The 25,456-nt window shown below is 53.2% G+C and overlaps 9 protein-coding genes across 9 annotated transcripts; 5 read left to right on the top strand and 4 right to left on the bottom strand.

The window, feature by feature from the left end:
- Window positions 1–16: 16 nt before the first annotated feature.
- On the top strand, window positions 17–4,871 carry BO94DRAFT_492142 (putative ATP-binding cassette transporter). The gene is made up of 15 exons (XM_025609174.1): window positions 17–226; window positions 274–796; window positions 842–1,059; window positions 1,102–1,375; window positions 1,420–1,653; window positions 1,698–2,353; window positions 2,397–2,559; window positions 2,604–2,816; window positions 2,860–3,058; window positions 3,104–3,175; window positions 3,219–3,269; window positions 3,313–3,377; window positions 3,424–3,608; window positions 3,657–4,171; window positions 4,226–4,871. The coding sequence occupies exons 1-15, from the start codon at window positions 83–85 to the stop codon at window positions 4,848–4,850; spliced, it is 4,137 nt and encodes a 1,378-aa protein (XP_025467868.1). The 5' UTR covers window positions 17–82; the 3' UTR covers window positions 4,851–4,871.
- Window positions 4,872–5,134: 263 nt separating this feature from the next.
- On the top strand, window positions 5,135–6,240 carry BO94DRAFT_535092 (uncharacterized protein; the record flags this gene model as incomplete). Its single annotated transcript, XM_025611698.1, has 1 exon — window positions 5,135–6,240. A coding segment is annotated over one exon (798 nt), but the record flags the coding sequence as incomplete, so codon positions are not given.
- Window positions 6,241–7,255: 1,015 nt separating this feature from the next.
- BO94DRAFT_442969 (uncharacterized protein) lies at window positions 7,256–8,410 on the bottom strand (the record flags this gene model as incomplete). The annotated part of the gene is made up of 1 exon (XM_025607514.1): window positions 7,256–8,410. A coding segment is annotated over one exon (1,155 nt), but the record flags the coding sequence as incomplete, so codon positions are not given.
- An 863-nt stretch (window positions 8,411–9,273) lies between these two features.
- On the bottom strand, window positions 9,274–10,342 carry BO94DRAFT_64203 (uncharacterized protein). The gene is made up of 2 exons (XM_025617566.1): window positions 9,667–10,342; window positions 9,274–9,590 (listed from the first exon to the last, which is right to left on the bottom strand). Exons 1-2 carry the CDS (start codon window positions 10,100–10,102, stop codon window positions 9,337–9,339), a joined length of 690 nt encoding a protein of 229 aa, XP_025467865.1. The 5' UTR covers window positions 10,103–10,342; the 3' UTR covers window positions 9,274–9,336.
- Window positions 10,343–10,577: 235 nt separating this feature from the next.
- On the bottom strand, window positions 10,578–16,689 carry BO94DRAFT_546222 (MYB DNA-binding domain protein; the record flags this gene model as incomplete). Its single annotated transcript, XM_025613282.1, has 2 exons — window positions 10,578–12,716; window positions 12,763–16,689. The coding sequence occupies 2 exons, from the start codon at window positions 16,687–16,689 to the stop codon at window positions 10,578–10,580; spliced, it is 6,066 nt and encodes a 2,021-aa protein (XP_025467864.1).
- Window positions 16,690–18,003: 1,314 nt separating this feature from the next.
- On the top strand, window positions 18,004–19,390 carry BO94DRAFT_64109 (deoxyhypusine synthase). The gene is made up of 2 exons (XM_025617564.1): window positions 18,004–18,394; window positions 18,456–19,390. Exons 1-2 carry the CDS (start codon window positions 18,167–18,169, stop codon window positions 19,353–19,355), a joined length of 1,128 nt encoding a protein of 375 aa, XP_025467863.1. The 5' UTR covers window positions 18,004–18,166; the 3' UTR covers window positions 19,356–19,390.
- On the bottom strand, window positions 19,391–19,938 carry BO94DRAFT_64061 (uncharacterized protein). Its single transcript, XM_025617562.1, has one exon. The coding sequence runs from the start codon at window positions 19,722–19,724 to the stop codon at window positions 19,425–19,427; it is 300 nt and encodes a 99-aa protein (XP_025467862.1). The 5' UTR covers window positions 19,725–19,938; the 3' UTR covers window positions 19,391–19,424.
- Window positions 19,920–20,584, top strand: BO94DRAFT_64160 (uncharacterized protein). Its single transcript, XM_025617565.1, has 2 exons — window positions 19,920–20,109; window positions 20,147–20,584. Exon 2 carries the CDS (start codon window positions 20,152–20,154, stop codon window positions 20,530–20,532), a length of 381 nt encoding a protein of 126 aa, XP_025467861.1. The 5' UTR covers window positions 19,920–20,109; window positions 20,147–20,151; the 3' UTR covers window positions 20,533–20,584.
- Window positions 20,585–20,939: 355 nt separating this feature from the next.
- Window positions 20,940–25,412, top strand: BO94DRAFT_64088 (putative MATH and UCH domain protein). Its single transcript, XM_025617563.1, has 4 exons — window positions 20,940–21,435; window positions 21,496–23,586; window positions 23,646–24,366; window positions 24,418–25,412. The coding sequence occupies exons 1-4, from the start codon at window positions 21,039–21,041 to the stop codon at window positions 24,992–24,994; spliced, it is 3,786 nt and encodes a 1,261-aa protein (XP_025467860.1). The 5' UTR covers window positions 20,940–21,038; the 3' UTR covers window positions 24,995–25,412.
- Window positions 25,413–25,456: the final 44 nt, after the last annotated feature.

Here is a 25,456-nt window from a genome sequence, read left to right as displayed (position 1 = left end):
ATAACATCCAGCGTGTCACCGCTTGATTCAGAGTTCGGCCCTGGATTGGCAAACCCTCTCACACTGAGATCGAGGAGTCACAATGGCTTTCCTTGGGTTAGACAACCCATGGGAATCCGTCTCACTGATACTATCAGTGATTTTCCTCCTCGCATTCCCTCGAAGAATTCGAAATCTTCTCAACTCACCCAAGAAATCATCCCCCGGGCGTATAAATAGACAGATAGTAAGAATCCTTAAGATAAACCATATCACCATCGCTAATCCACCTAGATCTTTGCACTCTTACTCCTGACAATTGAGCTAGCGGTGGTCACACACCTCTGGCCCCACCAACACAACATCAATAACCTAACCATATCCGACGCATATCTATCAACCATTGCAGCCGTGGGAATCCTCACCCTCGCGGTCCTAGAACACACCCGCAGCGCACATCCATCATCCATCATACCAATATACCTCATCCTCTCCAGACTCCGAGACATATGCGAAATCCTGACCGGAAACTGCACCAGCAACTGTCACCTCGTAAACCTACGGGCCTGTCTCGGAGGAGTCTGGCTGGCATGGGATCCCCAGCTCAGAGAATGGATCTGGTATCAGACCGTCTCCAAGCCATCTACCTCAGAGGAGGGTGCTGGATTCCTGAGTCGGGTGTTTTTCTGTTGGATTAGCCCTGTGTTGAAAGAGGGGTATAAGGCCACGCTTTCTCTCGCGGGGTTGCCTGAGATTCACAGCGAATTGTTGTCGGAGAGAATTCGGGGAAGGGTTGTGAGGGAGTGGGATTCTAGAGGTGAGATTGGATAGCTGGTGGAGGTAAATATGCTGATATTTGTAGCTGAGCCCGTTACAAAGTGGACTCTGCCGGTTACGTTGATTCGATGTTTGAAAGATGCGTTCTTATCGCCCATCATTCCGCGTTTGTTCGTCATTCTGTTTCGCTACATCCAGCCGATATTCATGGGCGCTGCCATTCGATTTGTGAGAGGTCCGTCTGAAACCGACGATGGTAGGCAGTTGATACTCTACGCTGCGGGGATATACGTCGGGATGGCAGTAAGCAACTCATCCAGATACTGAGCGAAGCTAAAAGAACAGGTATCTTCAGCCGTGTACCAGCAGCAAATCAATCGACTCAAAATCATGGTCCGAGGTGCACTAATCAGCCTCATCCACAACCAATCCTTGAATATCCCAAACACCGGTGTCTCAGACGCCGTGACACTCATGAGCTCTGATGTTGACAGCGTCGAGTCGACAGGCGAGATCTTCCATGAGACTTGGGCTCAGCTACTGGAGGTAATTGTCGGGACTGTGTTATTGGCTGCAAGGATTCAGTGGTTTGCACTGCTGCCACTTGTCATTATTTTCGGTAATGGACCTACTCATCTATCAGATAGGTTACTGAGTAATTAGGATGTTCCAGAATGAGCGCCTACGTAGCAAAACACCTCGACGGCCGACAAAAAGCCTGGAACGTTGCAACCCAAGAACGCATTTCCACAATAACAGCCAGCCTCGGAGGTATCAAGAGTTTGAAAATGATGGGAATGGAAGATGCAATCGAGTCTCGAGTTACACAGCTGCGAGACAGTGAACTGCGCATGTCTGAACGACTGAGGTGGATTCTCGTGGCATATAATGCAAGCGGTATGTACTTTTCTTGACATGATCGCTCATGCTGATGTCTCTAGCAAATGCACTTGGGATATTCGCTCCGGTAGTGACTCTTATCCTCTACGCATCATCTCAAAGTGAGGTATTGCGTGCAAATGAGGTCTTTACGTCAATTGCTCTTCTGGCCATGGTGACGCATCCTGCTAATATGGTTATGACGTTGATTCCGCGTGCTGTTGCGGTGATGGCTGTTTTTGGTCGGATTCAGGCTTATCTTGTCCGATCGTCAGTTCGAGATGCTCGAGTGTGTTCTGATTTAGACGGACAGTCGGCTTCGATGGATAACGTATCTATCCAGCCTTCTTGTATGCCTCGACCCATCCTTCAAGATGTCTGCTTGAACATCAAAAAAGGAGAGATGGTTGTCTGCGCTGGTGCAGTGGGCAGCGGGAAGACCACATTAGCTATGGCCCTATTAGGGGAGACACCTTTAACAACAGGGTCCATTCGCATGGCATCAAAAAAGATAGCATACTGCGCTCAAGCACCCTGGCTGCCTAGTGTCACTATTCGCGAGGCTATCTCTGGCGGTTTTGATCTCGACTACGTATGGTATAAAACCGTCCTCGGTGCATGCAGCTTGGTTCCAGACCTGGAAGCACTCCCTTCTGGGGATAGGACGTTGATTGAGAACAATGGGATTAATCTCTCTGGCGGGCAGAGGCAGCGCATAGTATGTCCATCTTCACTTCTCGAGTCGTCTACTGACTAGAAAGGCTCTTGCTCGCGCGGTGTACTCGCGATACGATACGCTGATCCTGGATGACCCATTCAGTGCTCTTGATGGAGCTGTTACCGATCGTATAGTGGGTAAACTCCTAGGTCCGGGGGGATTGTTCAAGACAAGTGGTACAACTGTTTTTTTGATAAGCAACTCGAGTAAGTTCATGCCTTTGCTACCAAGAACGATCCTGACAATCCAGCACGACTACATCCATTCGCGGATAAACTACTGGTCTTGCGGGATTACAAAGCGTATTTGCAGGATTATAGCTTTCAACACGAGTGGATAGCTTCTGCTACTACGGAGGTGACGCAGCCTAAAGACACCCAGGGGAAAGGCCCCAGTCAGAAACAACGGTTGAATGAAGCAGCCGATGATATATCCCGAAGGACGGGAGATATGGCTATATACGGTGAGTAATGCCACTATATCCAGAAATGTGGCTAATTCAGCAGGCTACTATCTGAATGCGGTTGGCCTAGCCAATGTCCTGGTGATGACCGGCTGCACTGCTACCTATTCCTTTGGGTTGACCTTTTCGCAATATATCCTCAAGTGGGCTACCGAGTCTCCCTCTGACGAGCTCCATGGCTATCTGGCTCTCTATGCAGGAATTTCATTCATGGCGTGGGCAGCTACTAGTGCAATGATGTGGTTCGTCATCTACTGCACTATCATTCTTTTTGCTGACACTGTCAGGTCCACGCAGATGAAGATAGCCATTCACTCAGGAATGGTATTGCACGCTCAACTACTCGCGCGAGTCCTCAGGTGAGTTTATTCACATCTAACATGACACGAGCTAATTGTGTAGAGCACCTTTGGCCTACTTTACGGAAACGGATATCGGTTCTACTTTAAATAGGTAGCGTTCATTCCTGCTGTGTGATATCTAGCTAACTATTCAGATTCGCCCAGGATATCACGTTGATTGATAAACAGCTTCCTCCGGCTCTGGCCAATTTGAACACTCGTGAGCTTTTCCACATCCATCTTTTCTCTCCACTAACGCCGTGCAGAAATCTTCAAGCTCCTGATGCAGATCATTCTTATTCTCTACGTCCAACCCATCATGATCGTGACTGTCCCGATCTGCTTCCTCTGCGTCTACGTCCTGCAAAGAATCTACCTCCGGACCTCTCGGCAATTACGCTTCCTCGACCTTGAATCAAGATCAGAATTATATACCAGTTTCCTCGACACAGTAAGCACATCTCCTCTTCACACACCCACACCCACTAACCCTACCCAGACAAACGGAATAACCACAATCCGCGCTTTCAACTGGCAAAACAAATTCACATCCGAAAACATCCAGGCACTCGATCAATCCCAAAAACCATTCTATCTCCTCCTCTGCCTCCAATGCTGGCTTAAAGTGATCCTGGACTGTCTCATTGTCATAGTGGTAGTAATCCTCATGACCCTGACCGTCATGTACCGAAACACCACCACAGGGGCAGATATCGGCTTAGCCCTGAATCTGATCATCGTGGCGAATACTACCCTCCTGCGCCTCGTTCAGAACTGGACATCGCTAGAGACCTCACTAGGGGCTATCTCCCGATTAAAAAGCGTCCTGGAACATGTTCCCAGCGAGGACCGTCCCTTGGGGACTTTAGACCCAGACCCGCAATGGCCAAGAGGCGATGTACGAATGGATGATGTTTCGGTTTCTTATTCTCATACATTTGAATTAGCGATGAAAAATGTCTCTCTCCAGATCAACCCGGGTCAGAAGGTGATTGTGATGGGTCGGACAGGAAGGTATCCCCCATACCTTGTCCCCTGCTTATCAAATCCAGCAGCTAACATCTCCAGCGGCAAAACAACCCTCATCCTCACCCTCCTCCAACTCCTCCCCACAAGAACCGGGTCTATCCAAATCGACAACATCGACATCACCCGAATCCCACTCTCCACGCTCCGCCAACGCGGCTTCATCGCCGTGCCCCAAGACGGATTCATCATTCCGACAGCTACTCTCCGGTTTAATCTCGATCCGTACCATGTCAGCACGGATCAAGCTATTGCTGCGGCGCTGAAACGAACTCATCTTTGGGAGAAAATCTCAACTTCACCACTCACTACTCAACCAGATCATAAATCCCCCTTACTGGGAGATATAAACCTCCTGGACCGGGCTATGTCAACCTTCCTCCCTCTATCTGCGGGACAGCTCCAGCTATTCGCATTATGTCGGACATTGCTTCGGGTGCAGACAAGTGGGTCAAGCAGGCCGATTGTGGTATTAGATGAAGCGAGTTCGTCACTTGATCCCGAGACAGAGGGGATTCTGGGGAGGATTTTGAAGGAGGAGTTGAGGGAGTATACGGTTGTTATGATTGCGCATCGGGTGGAGGGTATTAGGGATGTTATGAGATCTAGGGAGGATGCTATTATTACCATGAAGAGGGGAGAGATAGAGAAAGTGGAGAGTATTTAGATTGGTAAATATGAAATCATCATCCATCCTCACAAAAACCCTACCTCGTAACGAGAAACAAGCACCTACTACTAATAATAAAGTGGAGCAACACGAGGCTGTCAACTCATCCCCACCACACCACCCCCTCTAATAGGCCAGATCGTTTCGAGTGGATCCCATCAGCACTAGTCCACACCTCCAACAAGTATATCATCAGCCTCGTCGCATCTCTCACCTCGCTTATATAACTACCATCCCACCCACATCCTTCTCCTCATCACCACCCTCATCTCATCTCATCTCATCATTATCATTCACACCAACAAGCCAACAATCCACCATGGAATACAAATCCATAACCCTCCCCACCAAACCCACCGCCCAACTCAGCTACAGCTTCCACCCCGCCATCCCCCCATCCACCTCTTCCTCAACCCCAACCCCCCTCACCAAAACCTTAATAATATTCATCAATGGCCTCGGCCTCCCCCAAACCTCCTGGACCCCCTAATCACCAACCTCACCAACCACCCCCCAGAATCCGGCCTCCCCGCCCTCCTCACCTACGACCGCTACGGCCAGGGCCTCACCACAGACCGAGACCCAGCTGATACCTCATCCCCTGACCCCGCCCACGGCCACGACTGCCTCTCCATCATACACGATCTCCATCAACTCCTCAAACAAATCACCTCCATCCACCTACACAAACCCCTCCATGAGATCCAATTAATATTGATATCGAATTCCATCGGCGGCGCACTATCCCGTCTCTACGCCCAAACCTACCCCGGGAGTGTAGCAGGGCTTATGTTTCTGGATAGTGTGTTGGCCAATTCCGATTTCGTGAACATCTACCCAAACCCAGACGATCCCTCATTCAACTCTACCTCCCTACCGGAGGGAGTCACTGTCGATGCCCTACATAAAACAAGAGCATTCATGGCGAAAGTCTTCCACCCCGAAACAGGAGTCATGGGCGCAGCTGAGGGATTATCTCGAAAAAACCTCCCCACCTTACTCCCCTCAAGCAACGCTCCAAAATTACTCGGCCCCGGAGGAAAGGGACCGTGGGTTACAGTGGTAGGCCATGAATTCGAGAAATTCGAAGAGGAGTTTGAGACTATGAGTGGGGGTGAGAGGGTACTGACAAGGGAGTATTTGAATCCGTATTGGGAGAGGTATAACCATGGTTTAGTGGGAATCACGGAGGAAGGGAGGGGAAGGGGACCGTTGAGAGCACCGGGGACGGGACATTTTGTTCAGAGGGATAATCCGCTTTGGGTTGCTGGGGAGATTAGGGGGTTGGTTGTTAGGGTTTTGGGGGATGGAGAGTAGTGGTTTATATCCTTGTAAGGAGGAGGTCTCGGGGGTTTCCTCCAGAATGTATAATTTTGTTTAGTTAGAGATTCAAGATCTGATGCTTTTAAATAAGATACTAATACTGAATAATAGTAGGTTCGGTCCTAATAAGATGGGGGGTCTGGGGGGTTCCTCCCCAGTATATATAAACATATACATAGAAGTGCCTGACTTCTTCATCTGTACAAGATGTCTTTAGAAATAGAAATGTTACCTGGTACTTGTTAAGTTGTTTTGCAACGCCTTGGCCTATGGGCGGCCAGTTATGTGGTAGGGTATGGTATGTAGTTACTCATTGGTTAAGAGTGACATTGGTTTATGTAATATTGGTTTAGGTGATTGGTTTAGGTGATACTGGTATAGGTGATTGGTTTAGGTGATACTGGTATAGGTGATATTCATGTAGGTGGTTTCAATTTGGCTAAAAATAAGGAATGATGAATAGTAGTAAATAGAATCAGCAGCACTACATCTGTGTTGCCTGGGACCATTCACTTCCTGGTGTGTCTGGACGCGAGAAATCAGACTCGCCGGTTTGAGTGTCGCACTCTTCTGCTGCAGCCGACGTTTCTGGAACACTATCGTCCGCTGAGGACAATTCTGTAATCGTATTATATGCTTCACAAACATTGGGAAGGTCCGGAAAGCGAAATGTACACTGCCCACGGTTATCAACAATCCAGGTATCGCTGGGGGTTTTCTCTTACAATCCTTCTATAAAGACCCTCGATCATCTCACGCAAAAGACATTCCTTACCAATCGATCTGACTGCTTCCATCCAGCTGAAAAAGTGTTCTGCGGCAAACCTCTTCAACAGGTCGCTAGCATGCTTGGACGGGGTGGATAATTCATGGTGCTTTGTCCAGTACAAGCACGCATACTGCAGCTCTGCGATAATCGCCACTGGCTTTTGTGGGCAACACCGGAACCATTCTGTCATGACAACAAGACATTGATTGCCCATGCGCTTGTGGCTCTCTAGTTCTTGGGCCCTCATGCGATGGTCTTTCGTACGGTGGTCTGAATCCAGGAACCTTCGCATTAAAGAACACGGAAGAGTCACAGGTTTCCCGGCGTCATCAGGCACCATGATAATGGACTGCAGGTCGCGCACCGTAGCCTCGATGTCATCTTGTGGAAGTAGAATTTCCATGGTTTTCACTGAAACTGGGGCTTGAACGATACACATCGCGGCGAGGATATCATTGACAGTGTCATTATGTGTACTGATTTCAGACTCCGTCCAGTGATTGCTGACTGAGCGCTTTAGAATAGCGGCATATGTCTGGTTCACTTTATCTTGCGGGCTTCCCTTGGTAGTGCAACCTTCCATAATATCATCAAGTCGTCTGAGGATGAAACCTTTCTTCCGTCCATCTCGCAAGTATTGACAAGCAGTGGCAGCCCAGAGGAAAAGACCCTCCGCCTTTTGGACTAACTTGGAGATGGTCTCGTCTCCAGGCCAATCTTCATTCAGACCTTCAACTGTTTGCGCGATGTTTTTCATCTCGTCCGAGTAAAACACACGAAGATCGCTGTCAATAATGCCTCGCTGATTATCCTCCAGCCTGAATTCTCTGTGGTCGATACCGGAAAGCGCTGACCGAATGACCGATTCAGGTCTACTCGTCAGTAAGATACGCATTCTTCCATGTGAGGCTTCATGAACTTTGGATAAAAGACGGATAATCAATCTGATATCATTGTCGTCCTGGCAGGAGTCCAAACCATCAATCACAATTAACATCGACGTCCAGAATCCTGGGTAGAAACGAGAGAGCGGCTCAAGTACGAGTGTTTCCCACTGCCGCAACAATCCCTGACAAGGCAGAAGTTGATCCCCTGCCCGTACCGAGGCAAGATGTTCCTTCATATTCCACATATTTCCAGCCAACTGATGGGAAATGGTGGTTGCAAAGAGGTCCGCACTATTAGCACCGCCATCTCCCATCGAGAAGCAGAAATTAGCAGCCAGCCGCGATTCTGCGGCACAATCCCGAGCCACTGTGCGAGAAATGGTGGATTTTCCAGCCCCTGCCAGTCCGCTCAACCAGAAGATAGCCGGGGCATTTTCATCCTCAATCCACTTGTCGATATCCCTCAGAACATCAATACGGGTGCCAGGTGAGCAAAAAGGCTCCTTCTCTCTTTTCTGAGAGTCGTAACGAGCGTTCTTGGCAAGGTACACCGTCGATACCTTCTGTGAGCTTCCTGTCATAGCGTGAGTGAACTCCTCTTTTGTTTTGTATAATTTCTTACCTCCGCCCCCATGAATCACCTCCTCCCATATATCACTGCGACTTTTCTCTTCCATTTCTTTCAAGGGTAGGTCAATTATTCAAGAGGAGCAGAATCCGATGTTGGATTGCCGGCAGAGACCCTTTCAAACGCAGGGTGCAGGCGGGGCATCCGGAGTAATAAACCGTTCTCTGACGTTTGCACATGACAGCCTACCATTCCAGAAGAGAGACGGCCGTGAACCCTTCAGCGCCATGCCGGTGTTCTATTCCAGATGATCTCAGTATTGCCAAATCAATGGTTGCTAAAGTGTATCTTATGGCCTTGGGCTGGGCAGTTGCCGCATGGCCGCTATCGTCCGCCGTATTATCTGGGGAGTATATCGCTCTCTGCAGAAACCCACTTCCACCGCTGGAAACATGGCAAAACCGTCCCCTAGATCGATGCCCTAATGCGCCAACTGCGCCAAGAAGGCTAGTTTCATCATCTAGGACGTCATAGTGTCGCGTGTTTCCTTACCCGGGGTGCTTGTTATGTGGATTGGGAATGAGGGGCGGAGGCTTTTGAGGAGTTATTGGTTGATCGTATTCCTCTACTTACCTTATCCCATACATTCCATACCATCCATGCGAATTATAAGCACCAGACGACCCCCCAACAACTGGCCATGGCTCTCCTGCACGGCCTTCATCACACAATACCATCGGTATTACTCACCTATAGCATTCAGGAAGAAATAGGATCCCGGGGTGATGGAGGAGAGAAACGGGGAAAGGGAGAGGATGATGAGAATGGGAAGATAGATACAACTAAGAAGAGGAATTATGGGGTATTGAAAAGCTGGTTTGTATGTATGTATCATGTCTCGTAAGTACAAGTGTAACAATATAAAGAAAGATCGGGTTAATGCATCCATACCACTCCATCTCTCTTCTTCTCTCCCTCCCTCACCCTCCTCCGTTTATACCCCCGTCTCAAAAAACTATCATCTAGCTGTACCTCTACCCGTCTCTTTCGCCCAAATCTACCCCCATCTCTACACTCTTCCTTCTCCCCAGCAGCAGCAGCAGCAGCAGCAGCAACAACAGAAGGAGATATATACCCCCTCACCTCACCACCCATCCCCACCCATCCATCACGAGAAACAACACTCCCATCTACACAAACTAAGAATTAGCATTCACTGTAAATACTTACACCCCTGGTCCTTGGAATTCAAGAAAAAATACATACCCAAATACACATCTCTTCTATACGTCAACCTCCGCAATATCTCTGCGATAGAAATTCCCCGTCGAAGACCTTCTCGAAGAAGAGCGTGCTCGTAGCGTCGTTGGTGGAGGGTATTTTCTAGAACTCGGGTTTTGATTTTGAGGTGGTGGGTCATAGTTATTTGGTGGGGGGTGTTCTTTTGTGAGTGGGATTGGGGTTGGGGTTGGGTTTGTTGTGTGCTTGGGTGGTGGTAATGGTGGTGATGTTGATCTGTGTAATGATACCTCATTTGTGGGTGTATTGTTGGTTTGATTTGTAGTGGTGGTGGTTGTTGATGTGGATGTGGATGTGGATGCGGAAGTATACTGTGTTGGTGGAGTTGTATATGTTGTTGTGCATAGGAAATATATTCCGGGGTATAGTAGTACATCCCCTGATGAAAAGAACAACGTGCCATTATGCTGGTCTCATCAAAGGATTATCTTCAGTTCACTGAAGGGAGGCAAGGGGTCTATGTACATATGGATCACCGGGTATATATATGTCCACTACGCTGTGAAAGGGTCCACAACAGAGTATAGATGCCACACGGGCAGACATGCCAGCCGCGTTTTAGCGCTCTACTATATCGTGATCTGCTCACTTGGTATAGTTGATTGGATAGTGACACGCTGATTACGACGGATGCCACGAGGCGAGGTGGAGTCGGTAGTTTCCAACGGGCGGAAAGTGTTTCAGGTTTACAAGGTCCACTCTCTCGCATCTACCGTCACTACGCAAATACTGGATAATTGCACTCCCGCTGTCATGCTTTCAATATCGCATCCGAGTCGTCTACTGTACATTATTCATAATAGATGCAATCCACATTCCAACCAGGAGAAGAGTGAAGAGAAGCAAACCACGTCTAGATCACCGAATACTGCATCATTCTATCGAGGGTGCTGCGGCGTCATCGGTCCCGGTAGTGGTCCCGCGTTCGACCCTTGACTGTACACTCGGTGGTGCCCTGGAGTATGGCCGCCCGGCACTTCTACCAACGATCCTGGGGGTCGCGCTTGCAATGGATGAATCGACCCCGCCGGCGATGGCCCACTCGGCGCATAGCTTAATCCTCCACCCGGATTCGGTTGCAGAATCGCTGGCGGCGTGTACGACCGACCCATCGACATCGGTGGCGGCCCTGGCATGCCGGTTGTCCGAGAGACCTGCGCCTGCGGCGGCGGCGTATTGTGGCTGTACGGCGTACTCAATCCAAGCGTCGACCGATGGGCCGCCTGCTGATGAGCCCCGCTGACCATGGTCTGAACGTGTTGCTGGTACGACTGATGCGCCGCATGTTGCTGAGCAGACATATGACTGGGCCCAGGCGTAGCCGGTGCAGGTGACGCGTATGACACCGTAGCCGCCGGCTGTCGCGACGTCATCCCCATGATATTCGCAGATGACTGGATCGGCGTGGGCGGATTTTGGCGCGACCCATACGCAAGACTGTTGTTACGTGTGGTAGGCGAATTAATCCCCTGGCGATACATCTGATTCTGCGCCGCCAGTTCACGCGACGCCGCAGCGGTTGCCTGGGCATGGGACACCGGGGAAGGGGCATATGCAGACGCATGATATGCTTGGCGCTGAGGGGCTTGCGAAGGAGTCGGAACAGGCGATGGAGCCGTGAGGTTTGGCAGAGACGGATTAGACAAGGGTTGCGCGGGCGTATAAGGAGAATATGGTGGCTGAGGGGCCATCGTAGTCGTCGGGCGGCTACCGGGTTGCGGCGGAGCCTGCGGTTGTTGTGGCGGCGGCGGCGGCTGTCCACGAGGATCAAACCGTGCCATCCAGTCATTGTTCGCAGGGGCGGCAGATCCCGGGACCGAGCCATAAGGCGGGTATTCGTTGTACGGGCGCGATGGTGTTAGGTATTGGCTTGGAGCATAAGCTGGAGCCCGCTGCTGAGATGACAGAACTGCCTCTTCTTGGCGCGGGGGCGGTTGCGAAAGCGAATGCATGCCGCTAAACACGGGCCGAGAGGGCGAACCAGTGTGCATCACCGGGGTCGAAGACGGCTGCTCGCCAGCAAACCGTTTGCGGGGCTGGGGCTCCTCGGGCTCATCATTCAAAATGCTCATGATATTCGACCGCTTCGCAGGCACACGAGGGGCCTCAGCCGGCTCTCCTGGAGTCGACCCGGGTCGAGACGGTTCCTTTGGCGGTGACAAGACTGGAGGTGGCTGGGAAAGGGCTACATGTTGTCCGTGTAGTGTAAAATATGACCGTTGCGATATGGAGTCGCGTCGAATGGGAGAGATCTCTGGCTCCGGTCTCAGCGGTTGGGCCGGAGAACTGGGCGTTTTGGTGATGCTGGTCTGGCGTGAGTGGGATCCTCCATGCATCAAGGATGCTTGGGTCTGAGGCTGCAGATACGTCTGCTGCGACCCTGGCAGCGTATTTGGCGGAAGTAACGGTGAGCGATGCACATCCACAGGCGCCGTCCGGAAGCTCTGCGCGTGCAAAGGATCCAGCCGGGTCATCTCAGCAGATACCGGAGTCTGCCGCACCGAAAGTGGCGTCTCCTGGGGCCGCGAGGTAGCTGCATGGGACAACACCGTCGTCGGGATCTCACGTCGGTCTTCAAAGTATCCCAGACGCGGACCCTGCAACCGTGGTGGCAAGGCAGCTGCCTGCGAACTCATCGTCCGCGCGGGATCCTCAAGCATAGGGCCTGCTGGCATGGCACTGGTGGCTTGCGCAAGTGGAGGGTAGCGCGAAACGTTCCGTTCCTTCTCCTGGGGACGGTTATGCAGCGGCACGGATTGAGGGGTCGGGCCGACTTGTTTGCTTTTAGGCCCAAGACGGCTTTCATCGGTTTCCGGCAGGGCTTCGGTGTGCGGAGCCAGCGGTCGAGGCATGATTATGGAAGATGGTGTAGCTTCGTAACGCCGTTTAGAGGCAAAGTTCGGAACGGGCAAAGGACCTGTAGGCTCACCGCGAGCTTTCTTCGCTTCTGCATCGGCAACAATATCCTCAAAGTCCTTCTGGCCGGAGTCGATGCGACGTTGATAGTAATTCTTGACCTGCTGGAGTTAACATTGGCACATGCCACATACAATTGAGACATACCATCACTGTAGTTTTGGTCTTCATAAAATTTGAAATACCCTCAAAGTCCCGACCAAAGTGTGCCAGTAACAACGGGAAATCGCGCTGCTCTGGCACCGACCAGTAACTGGTAGGCTGCAGAGATCCGTATCCACCCACCTCAGGCTGCCGGGGTGCAGGAGCCTCCTGTTCCGTTGATTCAAAGACGTAGACTCCCTCCTTCTGACGTCCTCGACCAGATCTCGCTCGCGGGGGCACGTCGCTGGCCTCCCGTTCTGGCTCTTTGGTCCGCACAGTCGCCGCCTCCGAGGCTCCGTCCAGAGAAGGTTCCGTAGTCTCCACCTTTGGTGCGGGAGTGACGGCAGCTCCAGTCGCGATTGGAACAGGCGTGGTCTGAACCGATTGCTCCGACGGGGTGGGTTGCGGTGTTTGTTGTTGCTGCTGTTGCTGGGCAGCCTTGCCGCGTCGGCCACCTCGGGTGCCTGCACCACTCCGTGGCCCGCGCCTAGGTTTCTCCGCTTGTTCGCCATCCTTGGACGCATTCCCTCGGCGACCGTTATTGTCCGTATCTGCTGAGGAGTCGCCAAACGTTGGCGCAGCAGCCCGTCGGGGACGGCCCGTGTCCGTAACCGGAGCCGGCTCTTCTTCGCCTTCATAATCCGGTTTCACAACACCAAGATCAGCCATGAGCGCATTGGACTTGGGACGAGCAGATCTCCGGGCGCGCCCGCGACGGCTCCATCGCTTGTTGAGCTTGGCCTTGTACTTGATTTCTTCCTTTGTCAGGTAGTAATGAACGATACACTGCTGGAAATCTCGGCCAGGCAGCGACTCGGCAATCTTGCCCCATTTCTTAGGATGAGCCATGAATGCATCCGTGAAAACCTCATGTTCCTCTTTCGAGAAATCATTCCGAGGCGGTAGAAATCCAAAGACATCCATGGCCTTGGCCGGGTCGATGATATTGTTCGTATCCTTGTAGATGCGGGCCTTCACTTCCGGAGGCTCCAGCATATCGGGAATCACCGCCTCTCGGCCAAGATCGGGTTGTGCTGTAGCCTTGTTACCACGACGCCTCTCGAGTTCCTCCTGTGCGGATATCTCAGACGCCCGGAGGGCATTCTGGAAATCCAACTCACTGTTGCCCTTATACCGTCTTCCGCTTTCCACCGTAGGGGTCGGGGTCGTCGTCGCCGGGGCAGCAGGTGGTGTTGTGGGACCAGGGCTGGCCGAGCCTTTCTCCTTGGCATGATCCAGCTCCCAGACATTCAGCCTCCAAGGCTTGTAGTGAGACAGATACTCCACTCGCAGCTCGGCATTCTTATGCGCCACTCCCTTACGCCGTTTCATTAGAACATCACGAAAGGTGTCCTTCAGGCGTTCATGAGTTGCAGCATTTTCTTGATACAGCTCCAAATCAGACAGCGGGGTGGGCGGGCCAGAGTTGAGGAATGGCAAACTCTCGAGGGTTAGTACGTCAGCAGTAGGAATGGAATCCAGGACCATCTTGGTCGGCGGCTCATGTTCTTCGGCTTTTCCATTTGGCTCGTTGTCCGCCACAGTGGCCACCGGCTCCTCCTTTGCTGTAATGGTTTCTTCTGCTACCGGGGGTGTTGGTGCCTTTTCGACGACCGTATCATGGGCAATCATACCCAGCACTTGAATACGCATAAGCAGCGCCACGATGTTCGGATCTTCCAATGGCGGCGGCGGCAGCTCTGCTCGAAGAGCATTCATATCTTTTTCAAAAATTTGCTTGCGCTCCTCCAGATAGTCCTGCGTAAATACAACGTTCTCATCCTCTTCTTCGTCGCTAGACCGCCCGAAATCAGGTATGACCACGGTTCCCTGATCTTTGGATACCTCCTTCTCGGCAGGTTTCTCTTCTGCGATTGGCTTGGTCGGACCAGTCTCGTCGAGTTGCATGGGGGTCTCGGGGGCAGGCCCCTGCGGCTTGGATTCCATAACTTCATCCTCGGCCACAATTTCACCTGCCTCAGGTCCCGTGGATGAATCCTCAGCCTGACTCTGCGATTCTTGTTTATGCTCCTCACTGAGAGATAGGCTCCGTTCCTTGCCATCAATAGAATCTCGTTTAATCGACGGCGCAGCACTAGGTCCGGTGGGTGGACGGCTGTAGCCAGGACGAACCCATTGTTTGTTGCCTTTGGACGGACCACGGGAGACCGAAGTACGCTGCTGGAGAGCGCGTGGGCCGGTAGGGATGCTTGACGTATGCATACGAGGTGATGTATGTGGACCGGGGGAAGTCGCTAATCCAGTGGCTGATAATCTCCTTCCAATTTCCGGTGAGGTCATTCCGGGTACTAGCTTGCTCGGGGATGGTGTCTCGTGAAGTCCAGGGGCCTCCTTGTGAACCATGGCAGCGGGAGCCGTGGGCGGTGAAATATCCATCGGCTTTGCACACATAGGTGCTACGGGATGCGGCTTCGGTTGACGAACAGGCGGTTCAGGCTTGGCCGGGGTAGCAGGAGCTTCTTCACGTCGGACCCGTTGCTCTAGCGGTTGTTGTGGAGGGCCTCGGTCCGCCTTGGGAGCGGTCGGGGGGTGCATTGGGGCTCGGGGTGGCTCATGCCGTTCCTTCTCCGGCTTGGGAACTGAAGAAGCAGCCGGTGTCGAGTCAACCGGGGGCTTCTCCACAGGAATCTCGGGAATGGGTGCCGTGACTGAGCCAAACGCCGGCACCTGGGGAGCAGCAGGCGGGGGTGATCGCTTAACCGGAGGAGGGATGAAATCTTTCGGGGGCTCCGGGTGAGGCGCAGGTGGTTCAATCCGTTCTATACGCTGTGAATCACGACGAGCGTCTCCTCCGGACGTCTTCCGGGGCGGCTCCGTGGTTGGATGATCCGGAAGTCGGTCGGGGACAACTCCTGGACCAGGGTGCACAACAGGACCGGTAACAGACGAAACGGTGGAGCTGCTGGGAAGCCGATTCTCCGCGCGACTAGGAGGCCGGTCTCTCTTCCAATGATCGCCTGGTCGCTCGCGGTCGTCGCGTTCAATGCGTCGGTCAACTTCGTCGCGGCGCTCGAACCTCTCCCGCCGTTCGAGCTCCCGTTCCCTGTCACGATCACGCCGGTCATTATCCCGATCTCGGTCAAGAATCACACGCTCGCGGTCACGTTCACGATCTCGGTCTCGGTCTCGATCCAGTATGCGGTCTCTTTCACGATCCCGATCCCTTTCACGCTCACGCTCTCTCTCCCGGTCGCGCTCGCGCTCTCGTTCTCGATCCCACCGGGCGTCGCGTGACCGACTTCGGCGTCTAAAAGTATCTCGATCATCGATATATGGTATCCGACCGCGACCACGCCCAGCATCCCACTCGCCTCGGCCACGACCGCGCATTGGAGGACCGGCGCGGGGATGATGGCCGCCACCGGAGGGAACATCGGGCACTGCCGACGAAACCGAAATCAGGCTGTCTCGGGAACCACGCCGCATCCGAACAAGGTCCGCATCTCGTCCTAGGGGCTCTCGTCCTAGGGGTTCTCTCATATCTCGAAAGTCACGGGGCGGCGGAGGGGATCGGGAACGACCGCGACCAAAACCGATGCGAGCTTCTCGAGGGTCGAAATCGCGGTCGCGGCGACCCCAATCCCGGTCCCGGTCGATATCGCGGCGAAAAGGCGGAGGTCCATCACGAATATCTCGAAAGTCACGGTCGCGTTCTCGGTCGCGATCCCGTATATCTCGGTCCCGATCGCGAAAATCTCCACGGCCAGGATAGCCTCTACCACGACCGCCAAACGGGGCTCCTCGAGGAGGGTCGATCAATGCCTTGGGACCGCGAGGCGGCTCCCGACCCAGAGGCATATTCGCATCGTCCGAGCCACGCGGACCAGACGGGGGTCGACGATCACCAAAGCGCTGCGGCGAACGGTCACGGGAATTGAACCCAGACAATGGAGGGTATCGTGAAGACATCACCAGGTCATGCTAGTGAGCAAAAGCTAAAGTAACCGGGCAGGAGAGCCTGCCACAGGTTAGTTAGGGAGAATAACGAAAGATTCAACGAGGGAATGAAGAAGCAATGGAAAAATAAAAAGAATGACAAGCAAGAGCAGTAAATGAACCAGGATGGAACAATCCCAACAGTAGCAGTAGCAGCAGCAGCAGCAGAACAGGCGGCGAAGCCGAGCAGAGCGCAGACGAACGGATGTGGAGAACACGTGATGTGGAAAGCATGGGAGGGCACGGGCCAGGCAGGCCGAAGGAGCTTAGCTAAGCCGCCAATAGGCCGGCGCCAATCTGGGCGGATCCCATTTTGGAACAAGTCAAGATTGATGATTGACGGATTCCATCACCTTAGCGGCAGCCACTTGGCGCGGCCTGTTTCAGCCGGAACTGCCAGGCTGTGGGACATCCACGCCGAGAGGGGAGCCCAGCAACAAACAAAGACCGTCATCCGTCAACAAGTACTCCGTAACAACCTCCGATCCTCAGCTGGGGAGGATGGCAGGGCCGGGTGGGTGGATGCTGGTCGATGCTGGTCACAGCCGATCCCGTATCCCCGGGAGAAGAGACAAGTGAAGCACGATCCCGCGTCCACGACCACCCCCGACAAAAAGGGAGGGTAAATACAGGCCAAAAAACAAACCGGGCATAAAATCAACAGTTAACCAGAAATCTCCGCACCTTGGAGCCAATGCAACGTGTCAGGCAGGGAACCCAACGGACACCTGCAAGGAGTCGAAGCTGGGCAGCAAACTCGAACCGCTACGGAAAGCTGCTTTTATTCGAGGACGGATCCTTGGGTGATCTCGGAAGTAAGAGCCGGAAATGGAGGAGGACCAGCCTGTAGATGTAGCAAACGATGGAAAGAAGATATACGGAGATCAAAAGGGAACGGTAGAAGGGAATGAACAAGCCGAAGGGGTTGAGAGAGTGGAAGAGACGGGGGAGGTTTGAGGATCTTGAAAGACGGACGGAGGAACGAGAAATGGGGCAGAGACGATGGATCCGAGACGAGCCAGGCGTTTGGATGGTTTAGTTGGTCAGGGACTCTTCTAGGGGAACTCAAAAATAACTCGACCTGGAGGGAACTAAGCGTGCATGCCTAAGGCCAGACCCTCTTGCCTAGTCAGGATGGACGATATTCACTGCCTCAGGCAGGAGCCCTGGCTGCCTGCCCGGCATTCGCTAGGGTCTTCCGCGGCAATGGCTCGGTCACTTAAATGTTACGCCTGAGGCAGAGAACCATCGGCCCATGCGACGGCGTGTGTCACCCCCGCCATCTCCCTGCAGAAAAATTATTTCCAAATGGAGGGGACATTTAACGACCCGCATTATTGAGCGTCCCATCCAATTTCATATAGATCCCTCTCTTTATTGTTTCCAATAGACTCATCGCTTTTGTCATTCATTCTCCTACCTTGTCTAGATTTTTTCCACTTAAACAGCCATGTCTGCTCAAGAAGCTGCCGCGGGTAATGCCCCTCCCTCCACCGTCATGGATGCGGTTTTGGTGGCCTCGGAACCCGTGCCTGAGGGCACCCAGCAGGTCAGCGGCGTGGACTTTGATCGTTTCCAGGGCCGTGATATTACGGTCGCTGAGATGGTGGACAACATGAAATACATGGGGTTTCAGGGTAGTGCGGTCGCTGAAGCTGCCCGCATCGTCAATGACATGGTTGGAGTCCCGTCCCCCGATTGAACCTACGCGGAGGCTGATTGTTTCTTGTTCTACACAGAGAGCATATCGCCATCCGGAATCTGGCGAAAAGACAACCATCTTCCTTGGATACACCTCCAATCTGATCTCCTCTGGCCTCCGAGACACCATCCGCTACCTGGTTCGCAACCGTCACGTCTCCGCTATTGTCACCACGGCGGGCGGCGTGGAGGAGGATCTCATCAAGTGCTTGGCTCCAACCTATATGGGATCGTTCACGGCTCCCGGTGCTGGGCTTCGGGCCAAAGGACTGAACCGAATCGGCAATCTCATTGTTCCGAACAGTAACTACTGTGCCTTCGAAGACTGGTTGATTCCCATCCTGGATAAGATGCTGGAGGAGCAGGAGGCTGCAAAGAAGAAGGCTCTGGAGACGGGCGATGAGGACGACGAGTTGCATTGGACTCCCAGCAAGATCATTGAGCGGCTGGGCCATGAGATCAACCACGAGGACTCGGTACTATACTGGGCAGCTCGTAACAATATTCCAATCTTCTGCCCCGCCATCACTGACGGTTCCCTGGGCGATATGCTCTACTTCCACACTTACCGGTCCTCCCCCCAACGGCTGCGGGTAGATATCGTGGATGACGTGCGTCGAATTAACACCATGGCTGTGCGGGCCGCCCGTGCCGGCATGATTATTCTCGGCGGAGGAATCATTAAACACCACATCGCCAATGCCTGTCTTATGCGAAATGGGGCCGAACATGCGGTATACATCAACACGGCGCAGGAATTCGACGGCAGCGATGCGGGGGCCCGACCGGATGAGGCAGTGAGCTGGGGAAAGATCAAAGCCGATGCCAAGGCCGTCAAGGTCTATGCGGAAGCAACGGTGGTCTTCCCCCTCATTGTCGCCGCCTCATTTGCACGAGCCAGTCAGGAGGCCACCGACGGTGAAGCGTCTCAGAACTGAGGATGCCGGCACCACTCAGGTAGGGACACTCCTTGCTCACCTCATACCTACGCCCCTACTTTTCTCTTTTCATACATGAGTGCTTTCGATCCCCAACGATTTTCTGTCAGCTGTGAGAGCCTCCTCAACATGAGCGGGTCCAGGTGTGGCAGACACGCTAGACCCCACGGTAGGAGGGGACCGGGAGAAGTCTAGACGGGGGCAAACCGGATGAGTGGTTCCGATGAGCACGCAAAAGGTCCAGGATAAAATCTGCACGGAGTGGGAGAAGAACCCCCTTGGAGACCCGGAAACCCGGGACCAACAGGCATGAATCCTCGGGGGGGCAAAAGTTTCAAAGACGAGCGCGATAAGTCGATGGCAAATCATGGGGCGTGGTTTGACTGGATCGCCGGGGGCGTTCCACTGGTCGATCAGGGCGGTCGGCACGGGGCTTTTCAGGCAATAAGGTTTGCCGTCCGACTCCCTTGCCACCAGTTGTGTACTTGTTCAATGGGAGAGGAAAATTGACAATGGGGAAGGGGAAGAGGAGGACATGGACCTTGGAGGAGGGTAGAGTGATAAGATTAATATTGAAGCGCCTAGGATAGTACCATCACAATGACAGGTCAGTTCCTGGTTTTTCTGCCTACAGGGATGCGATGCTCCGCGTAGTCGATCAGTCACCGGGTGGGCGGGCAGGCGGTCGAATCGCAGGCGGGTATCATATCGACCCTCCACCATTCATGGGGAACCAAGCCAGTCCGGGGCCCGGGTGGCAATCGTGGAAGACTTCCATCGGTGGGTTCGAGGGGGGATGAAGAGGAGAGGGGAAAACGATGAAGTGTCCACCGGCCCTGGTCCATCCAGTCAGGCAACATGCCAACCAGCGGTGAGGGTCCGTGATTTGGCTGTCGGCTGCATTGCCGCCTCATCCTCGATCCATCCATCCATGCTCGCCGTTTCTTTTTGCGGCCTCGAGATTTTCCCTTTCGTTTCTTTTTCTTTTTTAATTGCCCGTTCATTCCTGGCTTTCGATCGACCTTGGCTGGCTCCGTGGTTGACCTCTTTTTCTTCTTTCGTTTCAACGATCCTCCTCTCGACTCCTCTCCTTTTCCCTTTCCTCCTCACTCCGTCTGTCTGTCGTTCAGTCTCACTCTGGCTTACTCCCCTCTCTTATACTTATCCTTACTACTAGTCATTCCGCGGTGTGCCTTAATTTTGCCCCTCTGGGTCTAGGCTCCCCCCGGTCGGCCCCCTGATAAGCTCTTGTTGCCTGGCTTATCGCCCCATTCTAGACTTTCATTGCTTCGTTGGTGTTGGGCTGTTGTGCGGTTGTGCGGTTGTGCTGTTCTGTTGTGCTTGTCTGCTGTCCACCCACTTACTGCTGTCTGGGATCAGCCTGTCGTTGACCTTCCCCTCCATCCTCCCCTCCTCCCCTTGCTTTTCGTGGGAGGTTTCCTCGTCCAGCAGGTGACATTGCCTCAGCCTTCTCCGCATTTGCATGTCCCTTTCCTCTCGAGCGCACTCGCATCCAGCCTGGCTGCCAAGGCTGCCCGTGTTTCTCACTCTTGACTATCTGCTGTTCTTCGAGCCCATTTGATTGTCCGCTCGCTTGCTCCTGTTCACATCTTTTGTAGTTGGATCAAGTCTTCACCCTCTTTCGATTTTATCGTGCTCTGACATCCAGTCATCTCTTTCGCCATGGATCCCACACCTGACACCGGTGTCAATGTGGAGGAGCGCCTACCCCCCGTCACTCTCATCACTCAGGACTCGTCCACTGAGCCGATCAGAGAGACCACCGTGACGGTCAATGCGGCGGACGAAGACCTCTCAACTCCTCCCACAGACACCTCACTCTCGAGTGCACCCTCCGAACCCCAGTCTTTAGAACTACAACCCGATTCTCGGGAGGATTCACATCGGGAGGAAGCACAAGCTCCGGTGCAAGCCGACCCAGTATCGGCTGTCCGTCCGCCGCAGCCCGAACTCGAACACGCTTATTGGGCAGATATCGAGGAGGATCTGTCGGTGCCGGACGATGCTGAAATGAAGGAAATAGAATCGGCAGCCGATGGCGATTACAGTGCTTACGAGTGTAAGTCTCCTGAACCTGTTGGTTGGACGCTTTCAGGACTATGGCCGCTGACCTCACTAGATGACTACTGGGAGAAGAATTTCCACCCAGACCTTGATGATCCCGAATACCGTCCGGTGGAAAAGGCTCGCATGACATGGAAAATCAAGGGTGTGCGAGGCACTCCAGACTCCCCGAACCGGGCCAAAATCATGCGTTCCCCGCCTGCCTACATGGGAGGTTATTGGTGGACCATCAAGTTCTTCCCTCGTGGGAACAACGTCGGTTCACTGAGTATCTACATCGAGTGTTCCCCGACGATGCCCACTCCCGACAAGAATTTGCCTGAGTGTGACTTCAAAGTAATTCACGGCCCGGCCGATGCGCCTTTAGATGTCAACACCCCGGATGTTGACACGACGTTCACTCCGACCGACGACACGGCGACTTGGTTGGAGAATTTCAAGGCCCACTATCCTCCTGCGGCCAACCAGGCCGGATCCTCCAACAAGTCCTGGAGAGTCTCGGCCCAAATTGGCGTCATTCTCTATAATCCAGACGAACCGCGGACCGGGTGGATGCAATCGTCGTGCCATCAGTTCAACCCACACAATCTTGACTGGGGCTGGACTAACTTTCACGGCCCGTGGGACCAGATCCACCGCCGGCAGCGGGGCCAACGCCAGGCACTTCTCCGCAATGACACCCTGGCGTTCGATGCGTATATCCGCATCGTTGACGATCCCACGCGCTCGCTCTGGTGGCATGCCAGTGACACCGAGCCGACCTGGGACAGTCTGAGCCTGACAGGCTATCGGCCCTTGGGTGACTCCGTCATCAACCATAGCGCAGAGGTCGCGGGGCTGGCTACTTGGGTACACCTGGCTCCGTTCTGCAAGATCATTCAGAATGCCAATGTGCTTGAGCACCTCAACAGCTGTGACGTCAAACCTAAGCCACTGTGCGATGCACTGCAGAAGTTCTTGTGGCAGTTGCGTTCTCGGGGCCAGTCTCTACAGTATGTGGATACTGACATGATCACCTCGACCTTGCGGAATCTGCATGAGTATTCGGGGGATGTGTGTGAGTTCTGGGAACGGCTGCGCCGTACCCTTGAGATTGAACTTGCAGGCACAGATGCAGTGAATGAACTTGCCAAGCTGTTCGACAGCCCCTCCCTCGACTCGCTTCCCGCGGAAGCCCAAGGTCAAGATGTGATTAATACCGTCCCTAAAGACTACAACTCGCGCATCTGCGTGCCCGCGGACCAGGCGAAGACGACGAGCGAAGCTTTTAGCTGGTACCTAGGTGCGAAGCCCGGACGCTGGGTACTTCCACCTGTTCTTCATCTTGAACTGGGCCGCCAGAAGTTGGACAAGGCAGCTCGCCAGTGGCGGTTGCTCTACAATCGGGTGGAGCTGGACGAGGAGCTGGACCTGACGCCATGGCTGCTGGACGGCCAGTGCGGCAAATACGTCCTTTACGGCTACATCGTCCACCGTGGTCGGCGCACCTCGGGGAAGTTCTTTAGCATCCTCCGACCTGGTGGTCCCGGAACCAGGTGGCTCGCCTTCGATGATGGCAGCGACAACCGTGTTGAATGCCTGACTCGCAAGACAGCTCTGGGACCCCATCTTGGTCTTGACGCTTCACAAAAGGTTGACCACAAGACTGGCCATGATGTCGCCATTGCTGCCATGTACATTCGGACCGATCTTGTCCAGGAATTCTTGCCTGGTCCACAAGGGCCATGGGATGCTCCTGAAAGTCTAAAGGAGTACTACGAAACAGGCATCTATCCTGTGCATTCGGAACCCAGGCCCGTGGAGGACGAGATTCAAGTGGAAGTCTACTCGCTACCCAAGTACGATCAGCTGGGCAGCTTGTTCGATACGTATGATCTGATGACGCAGTCAAAGGCCGAAAATAGTGTCATGTACCTGACTGTCCCTCGGTCGTCCAACTATGTCGATCTTCGCAAGAAGATTGCGATGTGGGCATCTGCAAAGTCTGGCGAAAGTTCCTGTGCAGAGCATGTTCGTCTGTGGCAGATTGGTCACACTCGTGACCAGTTTGGCCCTACGCTGGCATTTGCTCGTATCTCAGATTTGACAAGTACCCTGAACTTCCCTTTGAAGACCGCTCGTTTCTGGATGCAGATTGTTTCCGATGGTATGTTGTCCTACCCCCTTATTACTCGCCGTTCGAGGCATTTACTGATTGCACAACAGAGAATGCCAAGTTTTTCGCCATTGCGGATCCACCACAGGCGATCGAAATCCAATCGAAGCCTGAAGAGGCTGTGGTTGAGCGCGCTGGCTCGGAATCCTCGGAGGACAGACTGTCTCTTCCCGAAGGTGACGCCGCCCGGGCAAGCTCATCCGGAACGGTCCCGGAGAACACCCTGGAGCCAGCCTTTGTGTCCCACATTGAAGTGGTCTCTCAAGACCCTGTGCCTGCAAGGCTGAGCAGTAGCGATGAGCATGCTCCGGGCAATTCCGAGAATGATGCAGTGATCGCTGCCATCATCGCGGAAGATATCCAGCAGATGGACACCGACCGAAACCCCGATGCAGTGCCGCCCGCTATTGAGGAGCCCAGTGAAACCTTGTCCCCTGAGGCCGAGCCTGAGGTCAACCCGATTGCAGACGCGCCCGCTCCCTCAGTCGAGTCTGAGATCACTCAGCCGGTCGACCACGTCTACTACTTCATTCAGAAGTTCGATATAGATGCCCAGGCCCTACGGACGGTTGGATCTTTCTTCTCCAAAAAAGAAGAGAATATCAAAACTGCCGTCAGGAGGCACTTGAAGTTGCCCCCTATGAAGGACTTCCAAATCTGGCAGCGTGTGGATGGCACCACCGTGACAACAATGTCCTCTGGCGAAACATTCGAGGTCTATGTCCCCGATGGTACATGCTTCATCGTCGGTGACAAGTTGACCAAGGACAGGTATGCACAACGTATCCTCCAATCATTGCACATGCTGACTTCTTCTTCTAGACGTTCTCAACTCAACGTGGCCGGTCTCTTTGGCAACCCCGATCAGATGGTCCGTTACCTGTGGGCTGAATCACGCAACCACCCCACCCGTGCCTTTTCCGGCTTCAAAACTGTTGATGCTACATTCACAAACGAATACTATAGCGGGGAGTTCAAGAAGGGTTACTTCCACGGAAAGGGTAAACACATCTCCGACCTCGCGGCCACCTACGTGGGAGATTTCGTTCTCGGGAAGCGGCACGGAAATGGCTTCATGGAGTACCCGACCGGAGACACCTACGATGGCGACTGGTTCGAGGGCATCTGCCACGGACAGGGCACCTATGTCGAGCGCAAGACCGGCAACAAATATGTCGGCGGTTACAAGGACGGCAAGCGCCACGGCAAGGGTATCAGCTACTGGGAAGTCGCCGACGAAGAAATGGATCTGTGTCAGATCTGCTACGGCGAGGAACAAGACGCTTTGTTCTATGACTGCGGTCACGTCTGTGCGTGCGTCACCTGCGCTCGACAGGTTGATCTGTGCCCGATTTGCCGGAAGAGCATCGTCAGCGTGGTCAAGATCTACCGCACATAGAGTATACATGGGACAATCCTCTGCTGTTCGATCGACGCGTGAGATGGCTCGCCAAGGAACATTCACGTCCCATTATTTGACTTTAAATTAATCTTGCATCGGAGAATATATCATACCCAGGATGTTGCAAAGACGGAGTGTTTGGTTGAATTTGGTTATCAGAAGCAACGTTCACAGATTTGATTGGAGTTTTAGATATGTTGTTTATTTCGCTTCTCTACCTTTACCTACCTTGCAGCAATAAGAACATATACAGCTGAATTGAAGGGCACTGGCCATATTTTATACAACCTACTGTGGCTCCTTAGTGGCAAAGATTACTTCCAAGACAATGATACTTCTTCAATATAAGTCGAGTCATACATACACAAAAAACCCAGGAAACAACCACCCTACATGAGCACACGCTCTCAACCAATCTCAACTACACTCACCAATCACATATCTACGATTCAACGCACT

The sequence above is a fragment of the Aspergillus sclerotioniger genome (assembly GCF_003184525.1).
Source record: "Aspergillus sclerotioniger CBS 115572 chromosome Unknown BO94scaffold_13, whole genome shotgun sequence".
NCBI lineage: Eukaryota > Fungi > Ascomycota > Eurotiomycetes > Eurotiales > Aspergillaceae > Aspergillus > Aspergillus sclerotioniger.
Note: the sequence above shows the minus strand (reverse complement) of the source record. Positions and strands in the feature narration are given on the sequence as shown.

Coding starts and splice junctions, on each gene's coding strand:
- BO94DRAFT_492142 (XM_025609174.1), top strand. CDS start 83: ATGGCTTTCCTTGGGTTAGACAACCCATGGGAATCCGTCTCACTGATA. Junction 1,376..1,419: donor GCCACTTGTCATTATTTTCG/GTAATGGACCTA, acceptor CTGAGTAATTAG/GATGTTCCAGAATGAGCGCC. Junction 1,654..1,697: donor CGTGGCATATAATGCAAGCG/GTATGTACTTTT, acceptor TGATGTCTCTAG/CAAATGCACTTGGGATATTC.
- BO94DRAFT_64203 (XM_025617566.1), bottom strand. CDS start 10,102: ATGGCACGTTGTTCTTTTCATCAGGGGATGTACTACTATACCCCGGAA. Junction 9,591..9,666: donor TAGAAGAGATGTGTATTTGG/GTATGTATTTTT, acceptor TAGTTTGTGTAG/ATGGGAGTGTTGTTTCTCGT.
- BO94DRAFT_64109 (XM_025617564.1), top strand. CDS start 18,167: ATGTCTGCTCAAGAAGCTGCCGCGGGTAATGCCCCTCCCTCCACCGTC. Junction 18,395..18,455: donor CCCGCATCGTCAATGACATG/GTTGGAGTCCCG, acceptor TGTTCTACACAG/AGAGCATATCGCCATCCGGA.
- BO94DRAFT_64061 (XM_025617562.1), bottom strand. CDS start 19,724: ATGATTTGCCATCGACTTATCGCGCTCGTCTTTGAAACTTTTGCCCCC.
- BO94DRAFT_64160 (XM_025617565.1), top strand. CDS start 20,152: ATGAAGAGGAGAGGGGAAAACGATGAAGTGTCCACCGGCCCTGGTCCA.
- BO94DRAFT_64088 (XM_025617563.1), top strand. CDS start 21,039: ATGGATCCCACACCTGACACCGGTGTCAATGTGGAGGAGCGCCTACCC. Junction 23,587..23,645: donor GATGCAGATTGTTTCCGATG/GTATGTTGTCCT, acceptor ATTGCACAACAG/AGAATGCCAAGTTTTTCGCC. Junction 24,367..24,417: donor GACAAGTTGACCAAGGACAG/GTATGCACAACG, acceptor TTCTTCTTCTAG/ACGTTCTCAACTCAACGTGG.